Consider the following 22,644-nt stretch of genomic DNA (forward strand, 5'->3'; position numbering starts at 1 on the left):
TTTTTTTGGGGGGTCCCCCATTTTAATAGCCAGTAAAAGACTAAGTAAACAGCTGTGAGCTGATATTAATAGCCTGGGAAGCTCCATGGGTATTACCCCCTTCCCAGGCTATAAACATCTGCCCCCAGCCATCTGTTTTCCCTCTGCTGGTTAAGAAAATGATGCGGGAGCCCACTCCATTTTTTTCAAAAAATCTTTTAATAATTAAATACATGTACTGTAAGCTGCACACACACTATACTAATTGTATTTGTCACAGACATCTGTGTATATACCTATTCTATATGTATTTACTGTGTGTAATCAATCTCTTCTATCCTGTTGGCTCCTGCGGTTATTTTTACACTACGTGGCTGCTGAATTGCCGACTTTTCTTCTATCTATGTAATATATATACTAGGGGGCCAAGGAAATGCATGGTAAAAATTAAGTAGCAAGTTTTTTGAAACCTCCTAATTTTCTATATATACAGTATATACAGTACAGACCAAAAGTTTGTACACACCTTCTCATTTAAAGATGTTTCTGTATTTTCATGGCTATGAAAATTGTACATTCACACTGAAGGCATCAAAGCTATGAATGAACACATGTGGAATTATATACTTAACAAAAAAGTGTGAAACAACTGAAATTACATCTTATATTCTAGGTTCTTCAAAGTAGCCACCTTTTGCTTTGATGACTGCTTTGCACACTCTTGGCATTCTCTTAGTTTTTGCCTTTTAATAATTACATTTCTATCTGTTTTGTGGTTTTTGAGTGCATTAAAACTGTGCATGCACTGCTCCTGTACAAAGATGGCGACAGTCAGTGAATCATTCGGCTGATCCTGGTGGCGGTGTATTTGCGATGGTGTTCCGCTGGTGGTACCGCGCAAGAGGCTGTGTGAGTGTGAGAGTGTGAATGTGAGTGTGTGTGTGTGTGTTGTGCGTACGGCGTACAGTGTGTGTATGTGTGTGTGTGTGTGTGTGTAGTGCAACGGTGTTCCGCAGGTGGTACCGTGCACTAGGTTGGTACCAGCAGCACTTTCCATACTGAGACACCCATCACTTGGGTGTCCCAATTTGGCGGTCGGTGAACTTCCCCCGCTTGTAATTCTGGAATACGGTGACATCTGGACAGAACAGGAAATTAAAACATTACAAGGCAAATATATAAATATAAATAGATACACCTGAGACGCAGCAGCACCTAAGGAGTCCGGGGCATGTTAGAGTCCCTGTAAAAAGTCTCAAGCTGCCCGTCATGCAGGTACCTGTCTCAGCACAGGGGAACGAATAGAGGACTTTGTTGGAAGCTTCAGGCAGCAGGGACCTCAACTTTAATGGTGCTAGTTGGAAAGGCTTATGGACCTCTACTGGAAAAGGGAACCCTCTATTGCCAACCTACAGTAAACCAGGTAAAGACTTACAACTGTTTTCCTCTATTTATTCATCGGCACATACCATCATCTTTGCCTCACACCATAGAACCCCTTGGGACCCGGCTTCAACTGTGGGAAGTGTAACATCTGTGCTGCCGCAACATCCCCCAGGGGACCCCTTTAATGCAGTGTCGGTCATACTACTGACTGAACTCCACAGGTGGCGTCACGTCAAACTTTGAACATTTTCCCCTTTAAAACGTTGAGGCCCAGGGCCACGGACTGGGTCGCAGCCACCGTGACATCCCCCTTGCGACCGGACCCGGTACCAAGTACCCCACTGCCCTGGGGGGGACTTCACATGGCCTAAACTTATACATAGTGCTGCTGTGCTTTCTTTTTTTCTATATAATGCAGTCTTGCAGCTTGCACATGTTCACTCTTAGGAGGTGTTGTGTTATGACCTGGTGGTTAGGACAATAATGGACCTGGTGGTTAAGTGCACACGGAAAGACCTGATAGTTACAATAATACAGGACAAGCTCTGGGATGTGGGAACTCTGCTGACCGCAATCCCTAATCCTATCACACACACTAGAAATAGCCGTGGATTGCTCCTAACGCTCCCTATGCAACTCGTCACAGCCTAAGGAACTAGCTAGCCCTAAAGATAGAAAAATAAGCCTACCTTGCCTCAGAGAAATTCCCCAAAGGAAAAGGCAGCCCCCCACATATAATGACTGTGAGTTAAGATGAAAATCACAAACACAGAGATGAAATAGATTTAGCAAAGAGAGGCCCGACTTACTGAACAGACAGAGGATAGGAAAGGTGACTTTGCGGTCAGCACAAAAACTACAAAAAAACCACTCAGAGGGCGCAAAAGACCCTCCGCACCGACTCACGGTGCGGAGGCGCTCCCTCTGCGTCCCAGAGCTTCCAGCAAGCAAGACAAAAATCAAAATAGCAAGCTGGACAGAAAAATAGCAAACAAGAGAAAAACAAGCAGGAACTTGTTTCTTCTGTTTGTTCTTCTTGTTCTTCTTGTTTGTTCTGTTGGAGAAGACAGGTCACAAGAACGATCCAGGAGCGAACAGACCAATACTGGAACATTGACAGGTGGCATGGAGCAATGATCTGAGTGGAGTTAAATAGAGCAGCCAGCTAACGAATTAACCTCGTCACCTGTGGAAGGAAACTCAGAAGCCGCAGCCCCACTCACAACCACCAGAGGAAGCCCATGGACAGAACCAGCCGAAGTACCATTCATGACCACAGGAGGGAGCTTGACAACAGAATTCACAACAGTGTTGGTCAGGTTTTTCTTTATATTTAACTATTGGATGTTGGCTGCTTCCAGTCTGATCCGGCACTCTTCCTATTGACCTGCAGGTGGCCGTAATCAGGCCTACCTGACCATAAATTGTAGACTAAACCCATGAGAGACATGAGAGTTCAGTTAACTGTAGGTTGGATAGCCTGAGAATGGCATATACAGTAGAACCGAGATCCATCAGAGGGAGGTCACCTTGCCGTGGTTGATGGGCATACATGAATTGGCCAATTTATGCGCTAAGAACCTTAATTTTTCAGTTATTACTGTAAGTACATTTTTTGAGTAAAAAAAAAATCTAGATTCAATGATTTTAATGTTTTTCAGTGTTTTTACATGGCCTAAACTTATACATAGTGCTGCTGTGCTTTTTTCTATAGATATATATGTATGTGTGTGCCACTGACATCTATATATTTATGGATTCTATGTGTTCTATCTATTCTAGCCTGTCAGTGTGATTTTACTGTACACCGCACATGATTTGCCGGCTTTTCAAAGGATCTAGAGGTATGGTTCTACAGGAAGTAGTTTTTTTTCTCTAGGGGCACTCAACTTTATTAGCATGCGCAAAGACACAAGATAGCCCCAAAAACACATGAAAAAAACGCAACAAAAACGCACCAAAACATTCATTTTTGCCACAGCTTCTTTCCTGCCAAAAAATTAGGTTTTGCTGCAGAAAAAAATGCAGCAAAAACGCCCAGAGTGAGGTTACCCTTAATGTTTTACTACCTGTGTTTTTCTACTGTAATATTTTTAGCCATGTTTTTAACTTTACATGCATATTAATAATAGATTATTTGATATCCATGCTTCTCTTAGATCTGTAATGTCAAAAACGCAATATATATTAACACCTGCGTTTTTTTAATAGAGGGGAAAAAATGGAGGTCTATTGAAGAAAAACAATGCTATGGGAAAAAGTGCTTGTATTTTTACTTTAATATTTTCATATTGACTCTAGTCAACAAAACTTTATATTATGTATATGAAAAATAAACATAGTATGAATAACTTATGGGATAGTACAATATTTACACATAATGAAAATATAACATAGCTGATTAAAATGACATAAACCTCATCAAGTGAGCAAATAATCTAAATCAGAGGTGCACAACCTGTGGTTCTGTGGTCACGTTGTCTAAAATACTTTTCTGTTTGGCCTTCGACCATCAGTGCCATTACATGCTGGTGTGTGTCTAGGTGGTGCTCATATGCATTCGGTATGTTAGAGAGAAGAAGGTGCGTAAGTAGCCATATATACATACAACTATCTTCATTAAGGCACTGTCAGACTGCCATATTACTCGCGCGGTGCTCACATTGCAATCTTTGAACTGGCCGTTGGCTCTCCTGACCTGAGTATGACAGTTTCATGTATTTCTATGCAACTGTCCCGCTCAGGTCAGGGCAGTAAAATGCCAGTCTGAAGATTGCGATGCGATCCTCGCGCAAGTAATACAGCCGTCTCACTGCGCCCTTATAGTTATGAAGAAGTAGTGAAACTCACGCTGACTTTTTGGAGTACAAAACAGAAAGAAGGGGACTCCCATTCTCCCGAATCACATTTGTGCCATATACTCTCTGCATGCAATAATTATTAGTGATGAGCGAGTGTGCTCGTTACTCGATATTTCCAAGCATGCTCGAGGGTTCTCCGAGTATCTTGGGCATGCTCGGAGATTATGTTTGTGTCGCCACAGCTGCATGATTTGCGGCTGCTAGGCAGCCTGAATACATGTGGGGATTCCCAACAAACAGGCAATCCCTGCATCTGTTTAGGTTGTCTAACAGCCGCAAATTATGCAGCTGCGGGGACACAAACAATCTACGAGCATGCCCAAGATACTTGGAGAACACTCGAGCATGCTCGGAAATCTGAGCACACTCGCTCATCACTAATAATTATCTTATGTGGTAATATTCCTCTTTAAAGCGAGCCTGTTATGTCACATAACACTATTACAGCTAATAACCTGTGTATATAGAGTTAATCTGCAGGGTAATAGTGAGTGGTTAAACCAAAAGGCATGAACAAATCCATTAAAAAATCCTCAGATGTTAAAAAGGCTGTCTTCCGCTCATCAGCCTCCCGGATGCAAATCAGATTATAAGACCCTATAAGATCAAGTTTAGAAAACCATTTAGCTCCAGTATGCTGATTATATAGGTCAGGAATGAGTGGAACTGGGTAAGTATTTTTAAACGTAATTTTGTTTAGTACACGGAAATCTAAGCACGGTTGAAGCCCCCCATCTTGCTTTTTTACAAAGAAGAAACCAGCAGCTACAGGTGAGGGAGAAGGATGGATATGACCCTTCCGTAAACTTTTGTTTACATATTCATTCATAGCGGTCCATTTAGGTTCTGACAATTTGTACAGGTGAGATTTATGCAGTTTGGCATTAGGAATAAAATCAATAGCACAATCATAAGGAGGATGATGAGGAGGTAGTATTTCTACCTCTTTTTCCGTGAACACATCTCCAAAGTCTTTCCGGTATGCCGACAGACCCTCCAGACTAGCAGAAAAAATTTGTACAGGATGAAGACATTTCTTATGGCATTTGGAGCTCCCCTTAACAATATCCTTTCGACACAAATCAATAATAGGATTATGAATATGCAGCCATGGAAGCACCAAAACCTTAGTGTGAAATTCACTGTTACCAGCTGGACAAAGTTCTGGAGCAACGGTGTCTTGTCAATGGTGAGAATCGGAATGGGAATTTCCAATCTCACAGTCCCTAGTCATAATTTAAGAACAAGTCCAGAATCAATAAAGTTTGTGGTAGACCCACAGTCAGTGAAAGCAAGTGCAGATAACCACAGGATCTGAAAACAAAGTTCCATGTTGAACAGTAGTTTATCTGAGGAGTAAAAAGGCACCTGGAAGCAAGTTTGACTTCCTTGATAATCACCCAGACAGACGTTTCCCGATGACTTGTTTGCTTGAGGGCGAATCGAGCAGTCCTTGAGATAACGGCCAGCTTGACTGCAGTAGAGGAAGAGTACAATATTGCACCAACGTTATCTCTCCACGGTCCGAGAGCTGTCTGCTCCAACCTCTATTGGTTCCATCTCAGGTAAGGAAACAGACTTGGGAAGAATGACCAAAACCCCCTGTCACTCCCAAATTCTACGATCCATACGGATGGCGTGAGTCATGGCCTCGAAGAACAGGGTGGAGTTTGCAAAGCCAGAGCATCCTTAAGAGTATCCAGAGGTCACAGTGAAACTGACAAAAGCAGCATCATTCCACAGAGACTCAGAAGACAATGCTGGAACTCCCAACTATAATCCTCAGTGGTGCGCTCTGCGTCAGATTCATGATCTTAGCCTCCGTGACCTGAACCCTGTCAGGTTTGTCATCGATCATCTCTAAGGCATCAAAAAAGGAGTCAACAGATCGTTCCGGGACTAGTGGGGTCAAAAAGAATGCCCTAGTCTGAGGACTCCCATGTAATGGGGACATAATTATAACAAAAAAGGGGAGAAGCCAGCGCTGCTTATGGTCAGAATGCAATACATAAAGTGCAATTGCACATATTGATTTCTAACTGTATTTCAAAATGAGACATTTAGCAAACAATTGATCAATTCTTTGAGCCACCCTGCCACGCCAAGGCATTCTCATAATGGGGCAGTCCTACTCTACGTTTTTTATATTCGCTGTGCCATAAAGGCCTCCTAAATAATTAAGAGCATGAACACATTAAATGCAAACTGTACCTGAAGCGTTTCTGAATCACTCCCATGACGCCAGAAAGAGCAAGCGCAGATAAAGGTTGACCAAGTCCGGACATAGACATTTCAGGTCCAACCTCCACACTGCCTAATCAGCACCACAGATGAAGGGTGAGACAGGCTAAGACACAGGTGCACAATCAAACAGAGCATAGGGCAGGGCAGGGCTGCTGTATGTGTGTACAGCAGCCTAGATCAATCACAATGAAGCGCGCGTTAAATGCCGCTGTCAGATTTTGACAGAGGCATTTAACCAGTTAATAGGTGTGGGCAGATTGCGATTCCACCCGCGTCTATTGCGGGCGCATGTCAGCTGTTCAAAACAGCTGACATGTCATGGCTTTGAGGTGGGCTCACCGCCAGAGCCCACCTCAAAGCAGGGCTTCTTACGTCGGACTATCCCGTCCAACGTCAGAAAGGGGTTGATGGTACTGTACTTCACATTGGAATGGATAAGGTTTAATGATGAGCGAGTAGATTTATGAGCGTGCTTGGGTGTTCTCCGAGTATCTTGGGTGTGCTCGTAGATCATGCTTGTTCCAACGCAGCTGCATGATTTGCAGCTGTTAGACAACTTGAACACATGCAGGGACTGCAGGGACTGCCTGTTTGTTAGGGAATTCCCACATGTATTCAGGCTGTCTAGCAGCCGCAAATCATGCAGCTGCTGCGACACAAACATAATCTACGAGCACACCCAAGATACTCGAAGAACACCCAAGCATGCTCGGAAATCTCAAGTAACGAGCACACTAGCTCATCACTAATAAGGCTCATTTTGATCTTAACTCACATTTTAATTGCGGCTAAATTAACTATCGTGGCTTAATGGAAAGATCAGAATGTACCTACTATTAGAGAAGTGGTTGAAAGAATTAACGTAAATTGTCAACATGAATTATCTTTGGCTCAGTCCTTAGCAGCTAAGAATAGAATATCCCGCATATGGGATTCCTGGTTATACAGTCCTATGTCCACCCTACTTCATTGAGACAGGACAAGAATTAGAAAAGTAATGGTGGAATCTCCAGCTCCTATGTGACCATGCACATGTTGAGTTTGAGTGTAATTATGGAGTAACAGTTCATATTGCCTCCTTGTCCAATACATTATGTTTACTGCTTAATATTCAAAAGTTAATATACAATACATGATTACTTGATGGAAAAGCTGAGATCACAGTGCTATTGATATATTGCACAGATATCCTTTGTTAGTTATGTGGTTCCGCCAGCCATGTTGACAGGTGGCTATTTGTGTTGAATTTTGAAAACTTAATAAAAATTTATTGGAATAAAAAAACTCTTACAACTCGGCATGACCCAGTTTCCAGAGGACAGCAAAACAATCACTGAGTGGAGAAATCGTGACAGAGCTAGATGAAGTGTAGGAGGGAACAGAATGCATGATATTAGGACATTTAGAGTAATTTCCTGTTTTTTAGTCATACAGGTGTGCTGCCACGACTGCAGTCACCGTTCCGCACAGAGTGAGCGACAGCTATAAGAGGTGAAACAGTGTAGAACCTGCTGTCAGCTAAGCTGCTGAGGTCCAGCTTAGAGCTGCCGCTCTGTAACTGTAGCCACACAGGGGTGCCTGTATGACTGAAAGCAGCAGCTCCAGGGAAGAATAAAGATAATTTTTTCCAGGTAGCTACGCTTTCAGTACAGAAGCTGGGCACCTTTCTAACACTATTAACCTGCAGACTAACCCTATATCTGCAGTTTAATGGCATGATCCAACGTGATAGGTTGCATTGATAGTTTATTAAGTTTTATTGGTTTAGTCTGACAATGTGACCAGATAGGTTAGTGCACTCCTGATCTAAATAAAGATGTCCGTATACATATTTTCAGGAAATGATTATAGTAACAATATTTGCAGATTTGCAGATACTGTGGCCCACACTATGAAAAGACATATGAAACTGAAGAAGCAAGAATTATAGTATATATATTGCATGAAAAAAGGTACCGTATATACTCGAGTATAAGCCGACCCCCCTAAGTTTGCAACAAAAAACTGGGAAAACTATTTGACTCGAGTATAAGCCTAGGGTGGAAAATGCAGCAGCTACGGGTAAATGTTAAAAATAAAAATAGATACCAATAAAAGTAAAATTAATTGAGACATCAGTAGGTTAAGTGTTTTTGAATATCCATATTGAATCAAGAGCCCCATATAATGCTCCATACAGTTCATTATGGCCCCATAAGATGCTCCATACAAAATAGGCCCCATATAATGCTCCATACAGTTCATTATGGCCCATAAGATGCTCCATATACAAATATGCCCCATATAATGCTCCATGCAGTTCGTTATGGCCCCATAAGATGCTCCATACAAAATAGGCCCCATATAATGCTCCATACAGTTCATTATGGCCCCATAAGATGATCCATATACAAATATGCCCCATATAATGCTCCATGCAGTTCTTTATGGCCCCATAAGATGCTCCATACAAAATATGCCCCATATAACGCTCCATGCAGTTCTTTATGGCCCCATAGATGCCCCATATAATGCGCCATGCAGTTATTGCCCCATAGATGCCCCATATAATGCTCCATGCAGTTATTGCCCCATAGAATGCTCCGTGCAGTTATGGCCCCATATAATGCTCCATGCAGTTATGGCCCCATAGATGCCCCATATAATGCTCCATGCAGTTATGGCCCCATATAATGCTCCATGCAGTTATGGCACCATAGATGCCCCATATAATGCTCCATGCAGTTCTTGTCAAGCATTGTGCCACATGTAATGCTGCTGCTGCACTAAAAAAAAAAAAAAAAAAAGACATACTCACCTCTTGTTGCTGCTCCTCAGCGTCCCGTCTCTCCGCACTGACTGTTCAGGCAGAGGGCGGCGCACACTAATACGTCATCGCGCCCTCTGACCTGAACAGTCACTGCAGAGGGCGCGGAAGACGAGGCAGCGTGAACGTGGAAAGGTGAATGACATACTTACCTGCTCCCGGCGCTCCTGACGCGGTCCCTGCATGTCCCACGGTCTTCGGGCGCCTGCAGCTTCTCAGCTTCTTCCTATAGTGAGTGGTCACATGGTACTGCTCATTACAGTAATGAATATGCGGCTCCACCCCTATGGGAGTGGAGTCTATATTCATAACTTTAATGAGCGGTACCAGTGACCGCTGAACAGGGGAAAAAGCTGCAGTGCCCGAAGACCATGGGACATGCAGGGACCGCGTCAGGAGCGCTGGGAGCAGGTGAGTATTTGACAGGCATCACTCCCCCTCACCCGCCGACCCCCCCTGCCTTCCATGACTCGAGTATAAGCTGAGATGGGCACTTTCAGCCCATTTTTTTGGGCTGAAAATCTCGGCTTATACTCGAGTATATACATGTATAGAATATCAAACCTAGCTAAATGGTAATGGGGAAAAAAACAGACATTGTGTATTAAGCTGCAGCTATTACCTTAACAACATCTCTTCTGGTGACTCCTTCAAACACTTCCAGCAGTTTTAGGTGGGAAGCTATAGTAGGACATTGATCCAGACTATTTCTAAGAATATTTCCAAGCTGATGTTCCAGGCTCTGACAAAAGATAAATTAACAAAATGCTAGAAGGCTGGAAAGTGACAAAAGTTATGCTGAGGAGAGATGTACCGTAATTGATTGCATCCTTGAATACTCTTACATTTGTAGAATAATATATTACTGATTTTTAAAAGGTACCTTTATTGTAGTTCTCAAGTCAAAGAAAGCTTTCTGAAAAGTACTATTTCTACCAGCAGATAAAACATCAGTGATTTGATTCATAAAAGATTCTTTGGCTTGGCAATATGAGCTCCAGATTTCTTGCACCATAGCATCAGAACTTGGGGTTCCGGCACCACCAATAACCGCCACGTCATTTAAAGCCTCAAAATGTTTCATTGTTTCCACCACATCAAGAACATCGTTGCACCTAAAAAGAAATGCATAAAGATAAAAAAAAAAAACATTACAAACTTTATCTTCTCGATGTAAGGGTATGCCACAAATACAGCAACCTTGTACATTTTTTCATTCAACAGATAGAAATAGCTCAAGCACAATGTGATCAGATAAACTAGTCAACTAGAGATGAACAACTGGATTCGCACTGCAGTGGTCTGGCATCCAGTTTGGTCCTCTCTGAGAGGCAGACTATACTTTCAGGGATCATATTTATAGGATTCAAATGGGGAAATGTACTTAAAAAGTCCATACTTCCACTATGATGAGTTTTATGGTTTTCTTCTGAGAAGGTTTGTTTCTTCTCATCCACCCCTTTAGAACACATGTTAAAGGGAACCTGTGAGCAGATTTTTAATCCCAAACGTATGGTGTATGGTTAGTAGCCAGACAGCCCAGGTGGTTATTTTATTTTGTACTGTGATTAATTTTGCAGTGTATGAATTTAATAAGGCAGGGTGTAACCAGTTTTGAACCTTATCCACCATTTTGAAGTTATGCCCAGAGGAGCATTGCTGCTTTAAGTCTCCTCATCTCGACATGCTTAACATGTCACTCTCCGCAAGGAGAAACGATACGTCTTGGATCCCGTTCGTATGTAGTGATATGTATTTACAGGGCTCTATTTGCTAATAAGCACTGGACGTCCATTGCCTAAAGCTGCAGGTTGCGGGGCCGGTTTTGGCATAAATGAAAAAAATTACTATTTTTCTATCTCCTTATACCTCCACCAGGTAAAATAACAAAAACGGCATCTTTATGGAGGGAAGGGGTTGCATTAATTGCATTCACTTCATTAAGACATGAATACAAATGAAAATTTAAGTGCGCCAGCACTTCCAGGTTTAGAGGAGCACTACTGCGCTCCATGCCACAACAAGCAGTGGTTGGATAAGTTCACGACGCTGCATCATACTGCTGTTGTCATTATAACACTGCAAATGTGGCAAAAACGCAGAAGCTGTGGCAAGAAGGTAAGCAATCACAGAGTTGAAGATACAAGGAATATTCACTATACATGGGAAATGGGGAGGGTTCCGCATACAGAGTATGAGATGGTGTGAGGGCACAGTATGGAGAGTGGGTAGCATAGAGGACATAGTGTCAAGATGTTGGACAGAATGAAGAGGTAGTAGCGTAGGGGAACAATCTGAGAAGATCACAGCATGGACACAACACCACCACCACACAACATTGGTGTAACAACCTGCGCAACTGCTCAATAGATAAGGGGCCTATTTCAATCTCCAAAGCAGCAAGTACATTTTGTCACAGACACATTAACAGGTGCATTATTATTATTATTATTATTATTTATATAGCACCATTGATTCCATGGTGCTGTACATGAGAAGGGGTTACATACAAGTTACAAATATCACATACAGTAAACAAACTAACAATGACGGACTGATACAGAGGGGAGAGGACCCTGCCCTTGCGGGCTTACATTGTACAGGATTATGGGGAAGGAGACAGTAGGTTGAGGGTTGCAGGAGCTCCGGTGTTGGTGAGGCGGTAGCTCCGGTGTTGGTGAGGCGGTAGCTCCGGTGTTGGTGAGGCGGTAGCTTCGATAGTGATGAGGCAGCAGCGGAGCTATTGGACTGCAAAGGGCTTATATACTGTTTTTGCACAGGAGCACCCTGTGGGCACAGTATGGGGAGGGACACTGAAGAGGGGGCAAAGTATGGAGAGGGGCACTATAAAGAGGGGTCACAGTAACAAGGGACACTGTGGAAAGGGGGCACAATATGGAGAGATGCATTGGGAAGAGGTGGCACACTATGGAGAGGGGGCAGTGTGGGAGAACAACATGAAGAGGGTTCACAGCATGGAGAGGGACATAGTGAAGTGGAGATATAGTACAGAGAGGGACACTGGAAAAAAGGGAACACAGCATAAAGAGGGACTCTGTGAAAAGGGAACACAGTATGGGGAGTGGGCACCATGGAGATATGGACAGCATGAAGTGGCGACAGTGCAGTGTGGAACCACGGTTCATAAGGGCTACGATTTGGCAGTCATAGAATATAATGGAGGATGATGTGGAAATTATGATTCATAAGGGAGGGCCATGTGTTGGTTATACATCATAATGGGGATAGTGTCTCGGTTGTAGTTCATAAGGAGGACGATCTTGTAGTCATAATTCATATTAGCTCTGTGTGGCAGTTATAATTTATAAGGGGGGCTGTGTTGTGGTCCTAGTAGATAAGGGATGATGGTGTGATAGTCAAAGTACATAAGGGAGGACAGTGTGGCATTACTAGTGTGCATTTCTCTGACTGAGAAACTGCTTCCAGAGATTATTTTAAATGAAAGGTGACATTACCAGTGTGAGACGTGTTATGACTGCCAGTCTACTCTCCTGATCTCACTGCAGAGTTGTGTATAATCACAACTAACACAGTACAGCAAAGTTGAACATTGCCTCTTTATAAACATCTCAGTAGCTACAGCTCTCCTCTCATAGGGCTGTTAGCTCAGCTATACTCCCTTCCGAACAAGTGATTAACTAAAGCCTCCATATTTTTTAGATAGCTGTCAATCAAAACCAATCAGCCAATTGTTTGGCTAGCAGATATGTTGCTAAACTCTCTCATACACAGGAGTGCTCACTGTGTTCTCTATAAGAGAGCTGCTGCCAGACATCTCTTGTGATGGTTTACCTCTTAGCAAACAAAAGGATCTGCAGTCTGAAATTTGATGATCCGTATCCTTATCTCCTCTGACAATCATGTGACAGGGGCCCCCCATGCACGTTTACAATAAATTATTTTTATTATTTTGTAATTATGACCATCTCACCGTTCCATAAACATGTTCATATTTTGGAAACAGGAAGCACTGTGCAGAGGCCATGGAGAGTCTATCCAAACTGACTCCTCACTTTCCAGAGTCTTATCATCAAAGAATTGATCTCCTCCATACACCCATGGAGTTGGTACTTCATACATGGTAATGCTCTGGGACATTTCCAATGACTGTTTGCTTCTGTGAAAAACAATTATTTTGTTATATATGGTTACACATACTGTATATGATATACTTGGTCACATCTGTCATGAGGAGAGATGAGCAGCTCAGGACCAACCAATATTCCTAGAACCAAAACGTAGCTGGATGAATAAGAGAGATGCACCTAAGTATCCCAAGATAAACAAAATGAAAAATGGTGCTACAAAATATCGCACAAACACATCAACTTTATTAAAGATCAACTTTATTAAATATATTAAATATAAAAGTGACTAAAGCATTATCCTATAAGTGAGTACAGCTTAGTGGGAAGCTGGAAGGGGATCAGATGCATACCTCACAACTTTTAAAGAACAGAAAAAGGGGCAAATTATGTAATACAAATTTTTGCTCTGCATCTGACAACTCATCACAGAGGGCACGATGACATCATTACAACAAACCCGATGGACCAAGATGTGCAGAGGATCTGAAAACACCATGTAGAGACAGTGAGCAGCGCGGGAGTTGGCAGAGGTGAGTATTTAATTGTTTTTGTTTTAACGTGGAGCATATTTTACTGTATGGAGCACTATGTGGGGTCATTATACTGTATGGAGCACTATGTGAGGTATATTATTCTGAATGGAGCACTATATTGGACCCATTATACTGTATGAGGCACTATGTTGGGCCTTTATACAGTATGGATCACTATGAGAGGCCATTATACTGTATGGAGCAATATGTGGGGTGCATTATTCTGAATGGAGCACTATATGGGGCTCATTATACTTTATGGAGCACTATGTGGGGCCATAAACTGTATGGAGCACTATGTGGGGTGCATTATTCTGAATGGAGCACTATATGGGGCTCATTATACTGTATGGAAGGCAATGCTGGTCCACATTATACTGTATTGAGGACTATGTGGGGATTACAGTTGGAGGGAGAATCATACTGTGATGGGGTCATCATTCTTTGTGGTTGGAGATTGAGGGAGGGGGTCCAGTAGGGTCATCATAGTGTGCATGTGGAAGGTACTGTGAAGGAATTCACTTTTGTTGCATCATACTTTTTTATATGTATTATTCAAGTTTTTTTATCATTTGCTATTACCGTATATACTCGTGTATAAATCAACCCAAGTATAATCCAACGCACCGAATTTTGCCACGAAAAACTGGGAAAACTTATTGACTCGGGTATAAGACGGGTATGCACCGTCCCCTCATCCTTATCCTGGTATGCATGGCCTCCTCATCCCTGCCATTGTATGCATTGCTCCCCATCCCTGTCCTTATATGCATGGCTCCCAATCCCTGTCCTTGTATGCTTGTATGCAAGGCTCCTTATCACCTATCTTTGTATGCATGACTCCCCATCCCTGTTTTTGTATGCATGGTTCCAATAAAAAAAAAAACATCCTACTTACCTTCCCTGCGCACCCTCGCTGCATCTCGTTCCGTGCCAGCAGCTCTTCCTGCTGAGCGATCACGTGTCCCTGCTCTTTAAGGTAATGAATATTCACTCCACGCCTATGGGAGCGGAGAGAGGTGAATTTTCATAACCTTAATGAGCAGGGGACACGTGATCGCTTGGCCGGAATAGCTGCTGGTGCCGGAACGAGAAGCAGCAAGGGCACGCAGGGAAGGTAAGTAGGATGTGTGCTGGAAGCCGGCAGCAGCAGCTGTAACTGTGCGCACTATAAGAGAAATGAATATTCACTGGCAGCGCAGTGAATATTAATTTCTCTTTAGCAGCAGGCACAGGCTTTACATTTTTACATTAAGAGCAAAATAATGAATTTTTCTCCATCTCTAGGATACAGGACATAGAGATATATTGCTATATACAGATTTATCTCTCTGTATCTGTATCATCTGCCTGCCATACAGCTCAAGATTACCAAATTCTCCTATCTTTATCAATGTGGGCAGTGGCTCATAGCTAGCACTTCTGCCTGTGAATATGGAGGTTGAGAGTTCAATGCTCGCTTTAGAAGAGAGTTTATTTTATTTATGTCTGTATCATCTGCCTGCCATACAGCTCAAGATTACCAAATTCTCCTATCTTTATCAATGTGGGCAGTGGCTCATAGCTAGCACTTCTGCCTGTGAATATGGAGGTTGAGAGTTCAATGCTCGCTTTAGAAGAGAGTTTATTTTATTTATGTACGTGTTATCAGAGAGATGTGGCCCTGCCCACGAGGAGAAGGAGCCACGAAGGTAGAGAAGAGAGTGAGACAACGTTGGGACAAAAGCCCTGACAGAGCCCACAAATTGGGAAAGTCCTGCTGAATCCAGGAGAGTTTGGAGCTATGCCCAAACCAAAGCAAAGTTGAGAACAACCGTGGTGCAGAATTACTGGTAGTCCTAAGACTACTATTGGCTGGACAAGGACTCCCTGATAAGAGTGATAGATTGCAAATTGACACCTAGTGTAGAAGATTTAGAGAAGGAATTCTGCCTTGTCTCAATGTAACATCTTGAAAGGTAGCTGCTGCAAAGGGTGTGCAGGACGTAGCACAGAAGGATTCTGCTAGTATGGAATTGTATGACTGAGATCTTGTTGAGGATGAAATGTAAAGTACTGTCATGTAGAGTTGAGCGACCTTGACCTTTTTAGAGTCGAGCCGGGTTTCGCGAAACCCGACTATCTCAAAAGTCGGGTCGAGTGAAATCGGCCGATTATGACGTAAAGTCGGGATCGACCGAAACACGAAACCCAATGCAAGTCAATGGGGCAGCATAGTCGGCAGTGAGTGGGGGCCAGGAAAACACCTAGAGTGCCCATTTTAATGTCAAAACCATCCATTCTTCTTAATGAAGCTTGTCAAGCGTAATTTACCTTATAATAATTGGAAGGCATTTGAAATTGGGGGTCATTTGGCTAAAGTTGTGGTGGGTAGGGCTGGTTCAAGTAATTAGTGGGCCCAGGAAATCTGGACCACGTCACGGCAGTGGAGTAGGGAGAGGTAAGTATTTCAACTTTGCAAGTGCTGTGAACCTGAGCAAGCAGGGGGGGCCCACTCGTTGGCATTGGCACTGGCACAGGGCCCCTCAAAGTACAGCGGTGTGTTTGCACGGCGGGGGCGCCTCCCACCGGCAGCAACACTTTTGCGTACTATGAGAGGCCCTGTGCCAGTGACGTCGCCAACTAGTATTCCTCCCCCCACCTGATGAAGGAACCTGCACTTTCATCTGCACCTTCCTCTTTGTCCCCGTGTAAGGTGGTATGGTATGCGGGAAGAGCAACCTGACTTTCAGCAGGGTCACAATGTTGTTGTGTAGCGTGCACGGGGAATGTTGCGTTATGGGTCAATGTACCAGCAGACTCATCTATCACTGGCTGGGCAATGGGCAGGATGAGGAGGAAACACAAATATAGGCCCAAAGAATAAAGTTGGCTAAATGCAGTTCAAAATTGGTAACACAGGAATAACCAGGGGGCATTGCAGTGGATGACAACTGGAATGAGAGGCAGACACCGATAGTAGGCCCCAACCCAACAAGTAGGCCAAATGCAGTCTAACATTAACAACTACTTAACGAGCGCCTGAAAACGGAATTTCAGGACAGGAAACCAGGAGAACAGCAAGGAGCGGCAGACACTGTTAGTAGTCCCCAAACCAACTAGTACGCCAAATGCAGTTGTTCCATTTAACCACAATTTAACGAGAGCCTGAAGATAGAAGCTCAGGAAAGGCAACCTGGAGAACACCTTGGAGTGGAACACACCATCTCTCTCCACCCCATACCCATTTTGTAGGCCTAATGCAGTGTAGTTTTCTACAACTACTAAACGAGAGTCGGAAGACCGAAGTAATGGCAAGGAAACCTGGGGAACACCTTGGAGTGTAACACACCATCTCTCTCCACCCGATACCCATTTTGTAGGCCTAATGCAGTGTAGTTTTCTACAACTACTAAATGAGAGTCGGAAGACCGAAGCAATGGCAAGGAAACCTGGGGAACACCTTGGAGTGTAACACACAATCTCTCTCCACCCGATACCCATTTTGTAGGCCTAATGCAGTGTAGTTTTCTACAACTACTAAACGAGAGTCGGAAGACTGAAGCAATGGCAAGGAAACCTGGGGAACACCTTGGAGTGTAACACACCATCTCTCTCCACCCGATACCCAATTTGTAGGCCTAATGCAGTGTAGTTTTCTACAACTACTAAACGAGAGTCGGAAGACCGAAGCAATGGCAAGGAAACCTGGGGAACACCTTGGAGTGTAACACACCATCTCTCTCCACCCGATACCCATTTTGTAGGCCTAATGCAGTGTAGTTTTCTACAACTACTAAACGAGAGTCGGAAGACCGAAGCAATGGCAAGGAAACCTGGGGAACACCTTGGAGTGTAACACACCATCTCTCTCCACCCGATACCCAATTTGTAGGCCTAATGCAGTGTAGTTTTCTACAACTACTAAACGAGAGTCGGAAGACCGAAGCAATGGCAAGGAAACCTGGGGAACACCTTGGAGTGTAACACACCATCTCTCTCCACCCGATACCCATTTTGTAGGCCTAATGCAGTGTAGTTTTCTACAACTACTAAACGAGAGTCGGAAGACCGAAGCAATGGCAAGGAAACCTGGGGAACACCTTGGAGTGTAACACACCATCTCTCTCCACCCGATACCCAATTTGTAGGCCTAATGCAGTGTAGTTTTCTACAACTACTAAACGAGAGTCGGAAGACCGAAGCAATGGCAAGGAAACCTGGGGAACACCTTGGAGTGTAACACACCATCTCTCTCCACCCGATACCCATTTTGTAGGCCTAATGCAGTGTAGTTTTCTACAACTACTAAACGAGAGTCGGAAGACCGAAGCAATGGCAAGGAAACCTGGGGAACACCTTGGAGTGTAACACACCATCTCTCTCCACCCGATACCCAATTTGTAGGCCTAATGCAGTGTAGTTTTCTACAACTACTAAACGAGAGTCGGAAGACCGAAGCAATGGCAAGGAAACCTGGGGAACACCTTGGAGTGTAACACACCATCTCTCTCCACCCGATACCCATTTTGTAGGCCTAATGCAGTGTAGTTTTCTACAACTACTAAACGAGAGTCGGAAGACCAAAGCAATGGCAAGGAAACCTGGGGAACACCTTGGAGTGTAACACACCATCTCTCTCCACCCGATACCCATTTTGTAGGCCTAATGCAGTGTAGTTTTCTACAACTACTAAATGAGAGTCGGAAGACCAAAGCAATGGCAAGGAAACCTGGGGAACACCTTGGAGTGTAACACACCATCTCTCTCCACCCCATACCCAATTTGTAGGCCTAATGCAGCCTACTTTCCGACAACTACTAAACGAGAGCATGAAGATCGAAGCTCAGGAAAGGCAACCTGGGGAACACCTTGGAGTGTAACACACCCTCTCTCTACACCACGGAAGGGCTGATTCTTAGGAAGGAAGGCTGTCGGAAAGAAGCAGGGCGCGTCCGAGGGTGATTATATTCTTATTAGGTATATACTCACCCTCGGACGCGCCCTGCTTCTTTATTTGTAATGAATGTTTATTTGCAATGTGGTTTTGACTTACTCTATTTTTTTGGTAAATAATGATTTTATTATTTTCATTGTTTTGCATCTTCTTGGCAATAATATAAAGAAGACGCGACAGGACAACACTCGGTGGATGCCATATCTGTGTTTTAAATTGAAAAAAACTTTCAGTTAACTACTTGCAGGAGAAAGTTATTGTAGCTGGTGGCCATTTTTAGTACTGTACCAGATTTTTGTTGTATGTGTTTGTTTTTAATGTTAAAATGTCTGCATTTGATATCTCTCCAGTATTTTCTTTTTTATAAGCAAAATACTTATTTTTATATTTTCTGATGTTGGTTCAAGGGGTACACGGGCAGCAGTAGACAGGTCAGTGGAGGCCTAGTGGAAGGAGGGACCGCAGACAGGCTTCGAAGCCCTAACATAATAAATTGGGCTGGCTGTAGGCAATTTAAAATTGGTTCCAGGGGAACCCGGGCAGCAGTAGACAGGTCAGTGGAGGCCTAGTGGAAGGAGGGACCGCAGACAGGCTTCGAAGCCCTAACATAATAAATTGGGCTGGCTGTAGGCAATTTAAAATTGGTTCCAGGGGAACACGGGCGGCAGTAGCCAGGTCAGTGTAGTAGTAGTGGAAAGAACGGGCCGCAGACAGGCTTCGAAGGCCTAACATAACAAAAATTGGGCTGTAGGCAATTTAAAATTGGTTCCAGGGGAACACTGCCCCTCTAACACCTCTGGTCTGCTGGCCCCTGCAGCTCGTGTTAGAACGATCACGGGCGCTGTGTGCAGGGAATGCCAGAAGCAAACGGTCAATAAGAGTTGATTGTTTGGTTGCTAACATTAGTTCCAAGTTCTCATGTGGCATTATATTTTGCAATTTGCCTTTATAGCGAGGATCAAGGAGGCAGGCCAACCAGTAATCGTCATCGTTCATCATTTTTGTTATGCGTGTGTCCCTTTTGAGGATACGCAAGGCATAATCCGCCATGTGGCCCAAAGTTCCAGTTCTCAAATCTGTGGTTGTGCTTGGTTGAGGGGCAGTTTCAGGCAAATCCACGTCACTTGTGTCCCTCCAAAAACCAGAACCCGGCCTTGCCGCGCCAACAATTTCCACTGGCCCCGGAAAAGCTTCCTCATTAAAAATATAATCATCCCCATCATCCTCCTCGTCCTCCTCCTCCTCTTCGCCCGCTACCTCGTCCTGTACACTGCCCTGGCCAGACAATGGCTGACTGTCATCAAGGCTTTCCTCTTCCTCAGCTGCAGACGCCTGATCCTTTATGTGCGTCAAACTTTGCATCAGCAGACGCATTAGGGGGATTCTCATGCTTATTATGGCGTTGTCTGCACTAACCAGCCGTGTGCATTCCTCAAAACACTGAAGGACTTGACACATGTCTTGAATCTTCGACCACTGCACACCTGACAACTCCATGTCTGCCATCCTACTGCCTGCCCATGTATGTGTATCCTCCCACAAAAACATAACAGCCCGCCTCTGTTCACACAGTCTCTGAAGCATGTGCAGTGTTGAGTTCCACCTTGTTGCAACGTCTATGATTAGGCGATGCTGGGGAAGGTTCAAAGAACGCTGATAGGTCTGCATACGGCTGGAGTGTACGGGCGAACGGCGGATATGTGAGCAAAGTCCACGCACTTTGAGGAGCAGGTCGGATAACCCCGGATAACTTTTCAGGAAGCACTGCACCACCAGGTTTAAGGTGTGAGCCAGGCAAGGAATGTGTTTCAGTTGGGAAAGGGAGATGGCAGCCATGAAATTCCTTCCGTTATCACTCACTACCTTGCCTGCCTCAAGATCTACAGTGCCCAGCTACGACTGCGTTTCTTTCTGCAAGAACTCGGACAGAACTTCAGCGGTGTGTCTGTTGTCGCCCAAACACTTCATAGCCAATACAGCCTGCTGACGTTTGCCAGTAGCTGCCCCATAATGGGAGACCTGGTGTGCAACAGTGGCAGCTGCGGATGGAGTGGTTTTGCGACTGCGGTCTGTGGATGAGGTCTCGCTTCTGCAGGAGGACGAGGAGGAGGAGGAGGGGGTGCGAACGGCTACAGCCAACTGTTTCCTAGACCGTGGGCTAGGCAGAACTGTCCCAAACTTGCTGTCCCCTGTGGACCCTGCATCCACCACATTTACCCAGTGTGCCATGATGGACACGTAACGTCCCTGGCCATGCCTACTGGTCCATGCATCTGTTGTCAGGTGCACCTTTGTGCTCACACATTGCCTGAGTGCATGGACGATGCGCTCTTTAACATGCTGGTGGAGGGCTGGGATAGCTTTTCTGGAAAAAAAGTGTCGACTGGGTAGCTCGTAGCGTGGTACAGCGTAGTCCATCAGGGCTTTGAAAGCTTCGCTTTCAACTAACCGGTAGGGCATCATCTCTAACGAGATTAGTCTAGCTATGTGGGCGTTCAAACCCTGTGTACGCGGATGCGAGGCTAAGTACTTCCTTTTTCTAACCATAGTCTCATGTAGGGTGAGCTGGACTGGAGAGCTGGAGATCGTGGAACTAGCGGGGGTGCCGGTGGACATGGCAGACTCAGAGATGGTGGGAGATGGTATTGTTGCCGCCGGTGCCCTAGATGCAGTGTTTCCTACTACGAAACTGGTGATTCCCTGACCCTGACTGCTTTGGCCTGGCAAAGAAACCTGCACAGATACTGCAGGTGGTGCAGAAAATGGTGGCCCTACACTGCCGGAAGGGATGTTGCGTTGATGACTAGCTTCATTGGCCGAGGGTGCTACAACCTTAAGGGACGTTTGGTAGTTAGTCCAAGCTTGCAAATGCATGGTGGTTAAATGTCTATGCATGCAACTTGTATTGAGACTTTTCAGATTCTGCCCTCTGCTTAAGGTAGTTGAACATTTTTGACAGATGACTTTGCGCTGATCAATTGGATGTTGTTTAAAAAAATGCCAGACTGCACTCTTTCTAGCATTGGATACCTTTTCAGGCATTGCAGACTGAGCTTTAACCGGATGGCCACGCTGTCCTCCAACAGGTTTTGACTTTGCCACGCGTTTTGGGCAAGATACGGGCCCGGCAGATGGAACCTGTTGCGATGTTGATGCCTGCTGCGGCCCCTCCTCCTCCGCTTCAGAACTGCTGCCGCCTGCACCCTGTTCCCCCAATGGCTGCCAATCGGGGTCAAGAACTGGGTCATCTATTACCTCTTCTTGTAGCTCGTGTGCAACTTCGTCTGTGTCACCGTGTAAGTCGGTGGTATAGCGTTCGTGACGGGGCAACATAGTCTCATCAGGGTCTGATTCTGGATCAGTACCCTGCGAGGGCAATGTTGTGGTCTGAGTCAAAGGACCAGCATAGTAGTCTGGCTGTGGCTGTGCATCAGTGCACTCCATGTCAGATTCAACTTGTAATGGGCATGGACTGTTAACTGCTTCACATTCTAAGCCAGGGACGGTATGTGTAAAGAGCTCCATGGAGTAACCCGTTGTGTCGCCTGCTGCATTCTTCTCTGTTGTTGTTTTTGCTGAAGAGGACAAGGAAGCGACTTGTCCCTGACCGTGAACATCCACTAACGACGCGCTGCTTTTACTTTTACTAGTTTCACGAGAGGAGGCAAAAGAGCTAGAGGCTGAGTCAGCAAGATAAGCCAAAACTTGCTCTTGCTGCTCCAGCTTTAAAAGCGGTTTTCCTACTCCCAGAAAAGGGAGCGTTCGAGGCCTTGTGTAGCCAGACGACGAA

The 22,644-nt window shown here is 44.5% G+C and overlaps 1 protein-coding gene across 1 annotated transcript in view; it reads right to left on the reverse strand.

The window, feature by feature from the left end:
* Window positions 1–22,644, reverse strand: part of LOC138671660 (uncharacterized) — a 967,572-nt gene that overhangs the window by 883,751 nt on the left and 61,177 nt on the right. Inside the window, exons 9-11 of the mRNA XM_069759831.1 lie at window positions 13,229–13,411; window positions 10,160–10,391; window positions 9,899–10,018 (exon numbers count right to left, since the gene is read on the reverse strand). Of these exons, the coding sequence (XP_069615932.1) occupies window positions 9,899–10,018; window positions 10,160–10,391; window positions 13,229–13,411 (535 nt within the window). The remainder of the gene's footprint in view (window positions 1–9,898; window positions 10,019–10,159; window positions 10,392–13,228; window positions 13,412–22,644) is intronic.

Source organism: Ranitomeya imitator, chromosome 3 (assembly GCF_032444005.1).
Source record: "Ranitomeya imitator isolate aRanImi1 chromosome 3, aRanImi1.pri, whole genome shotgun sequence".
In the NCBI taxonomy this organism is placed as follows: Eukaryota; Metazoa; Chordata; class Amphibia; order Anura; family Dendrobatidae; genus Ranitomeya; species Ranitomeya imitator.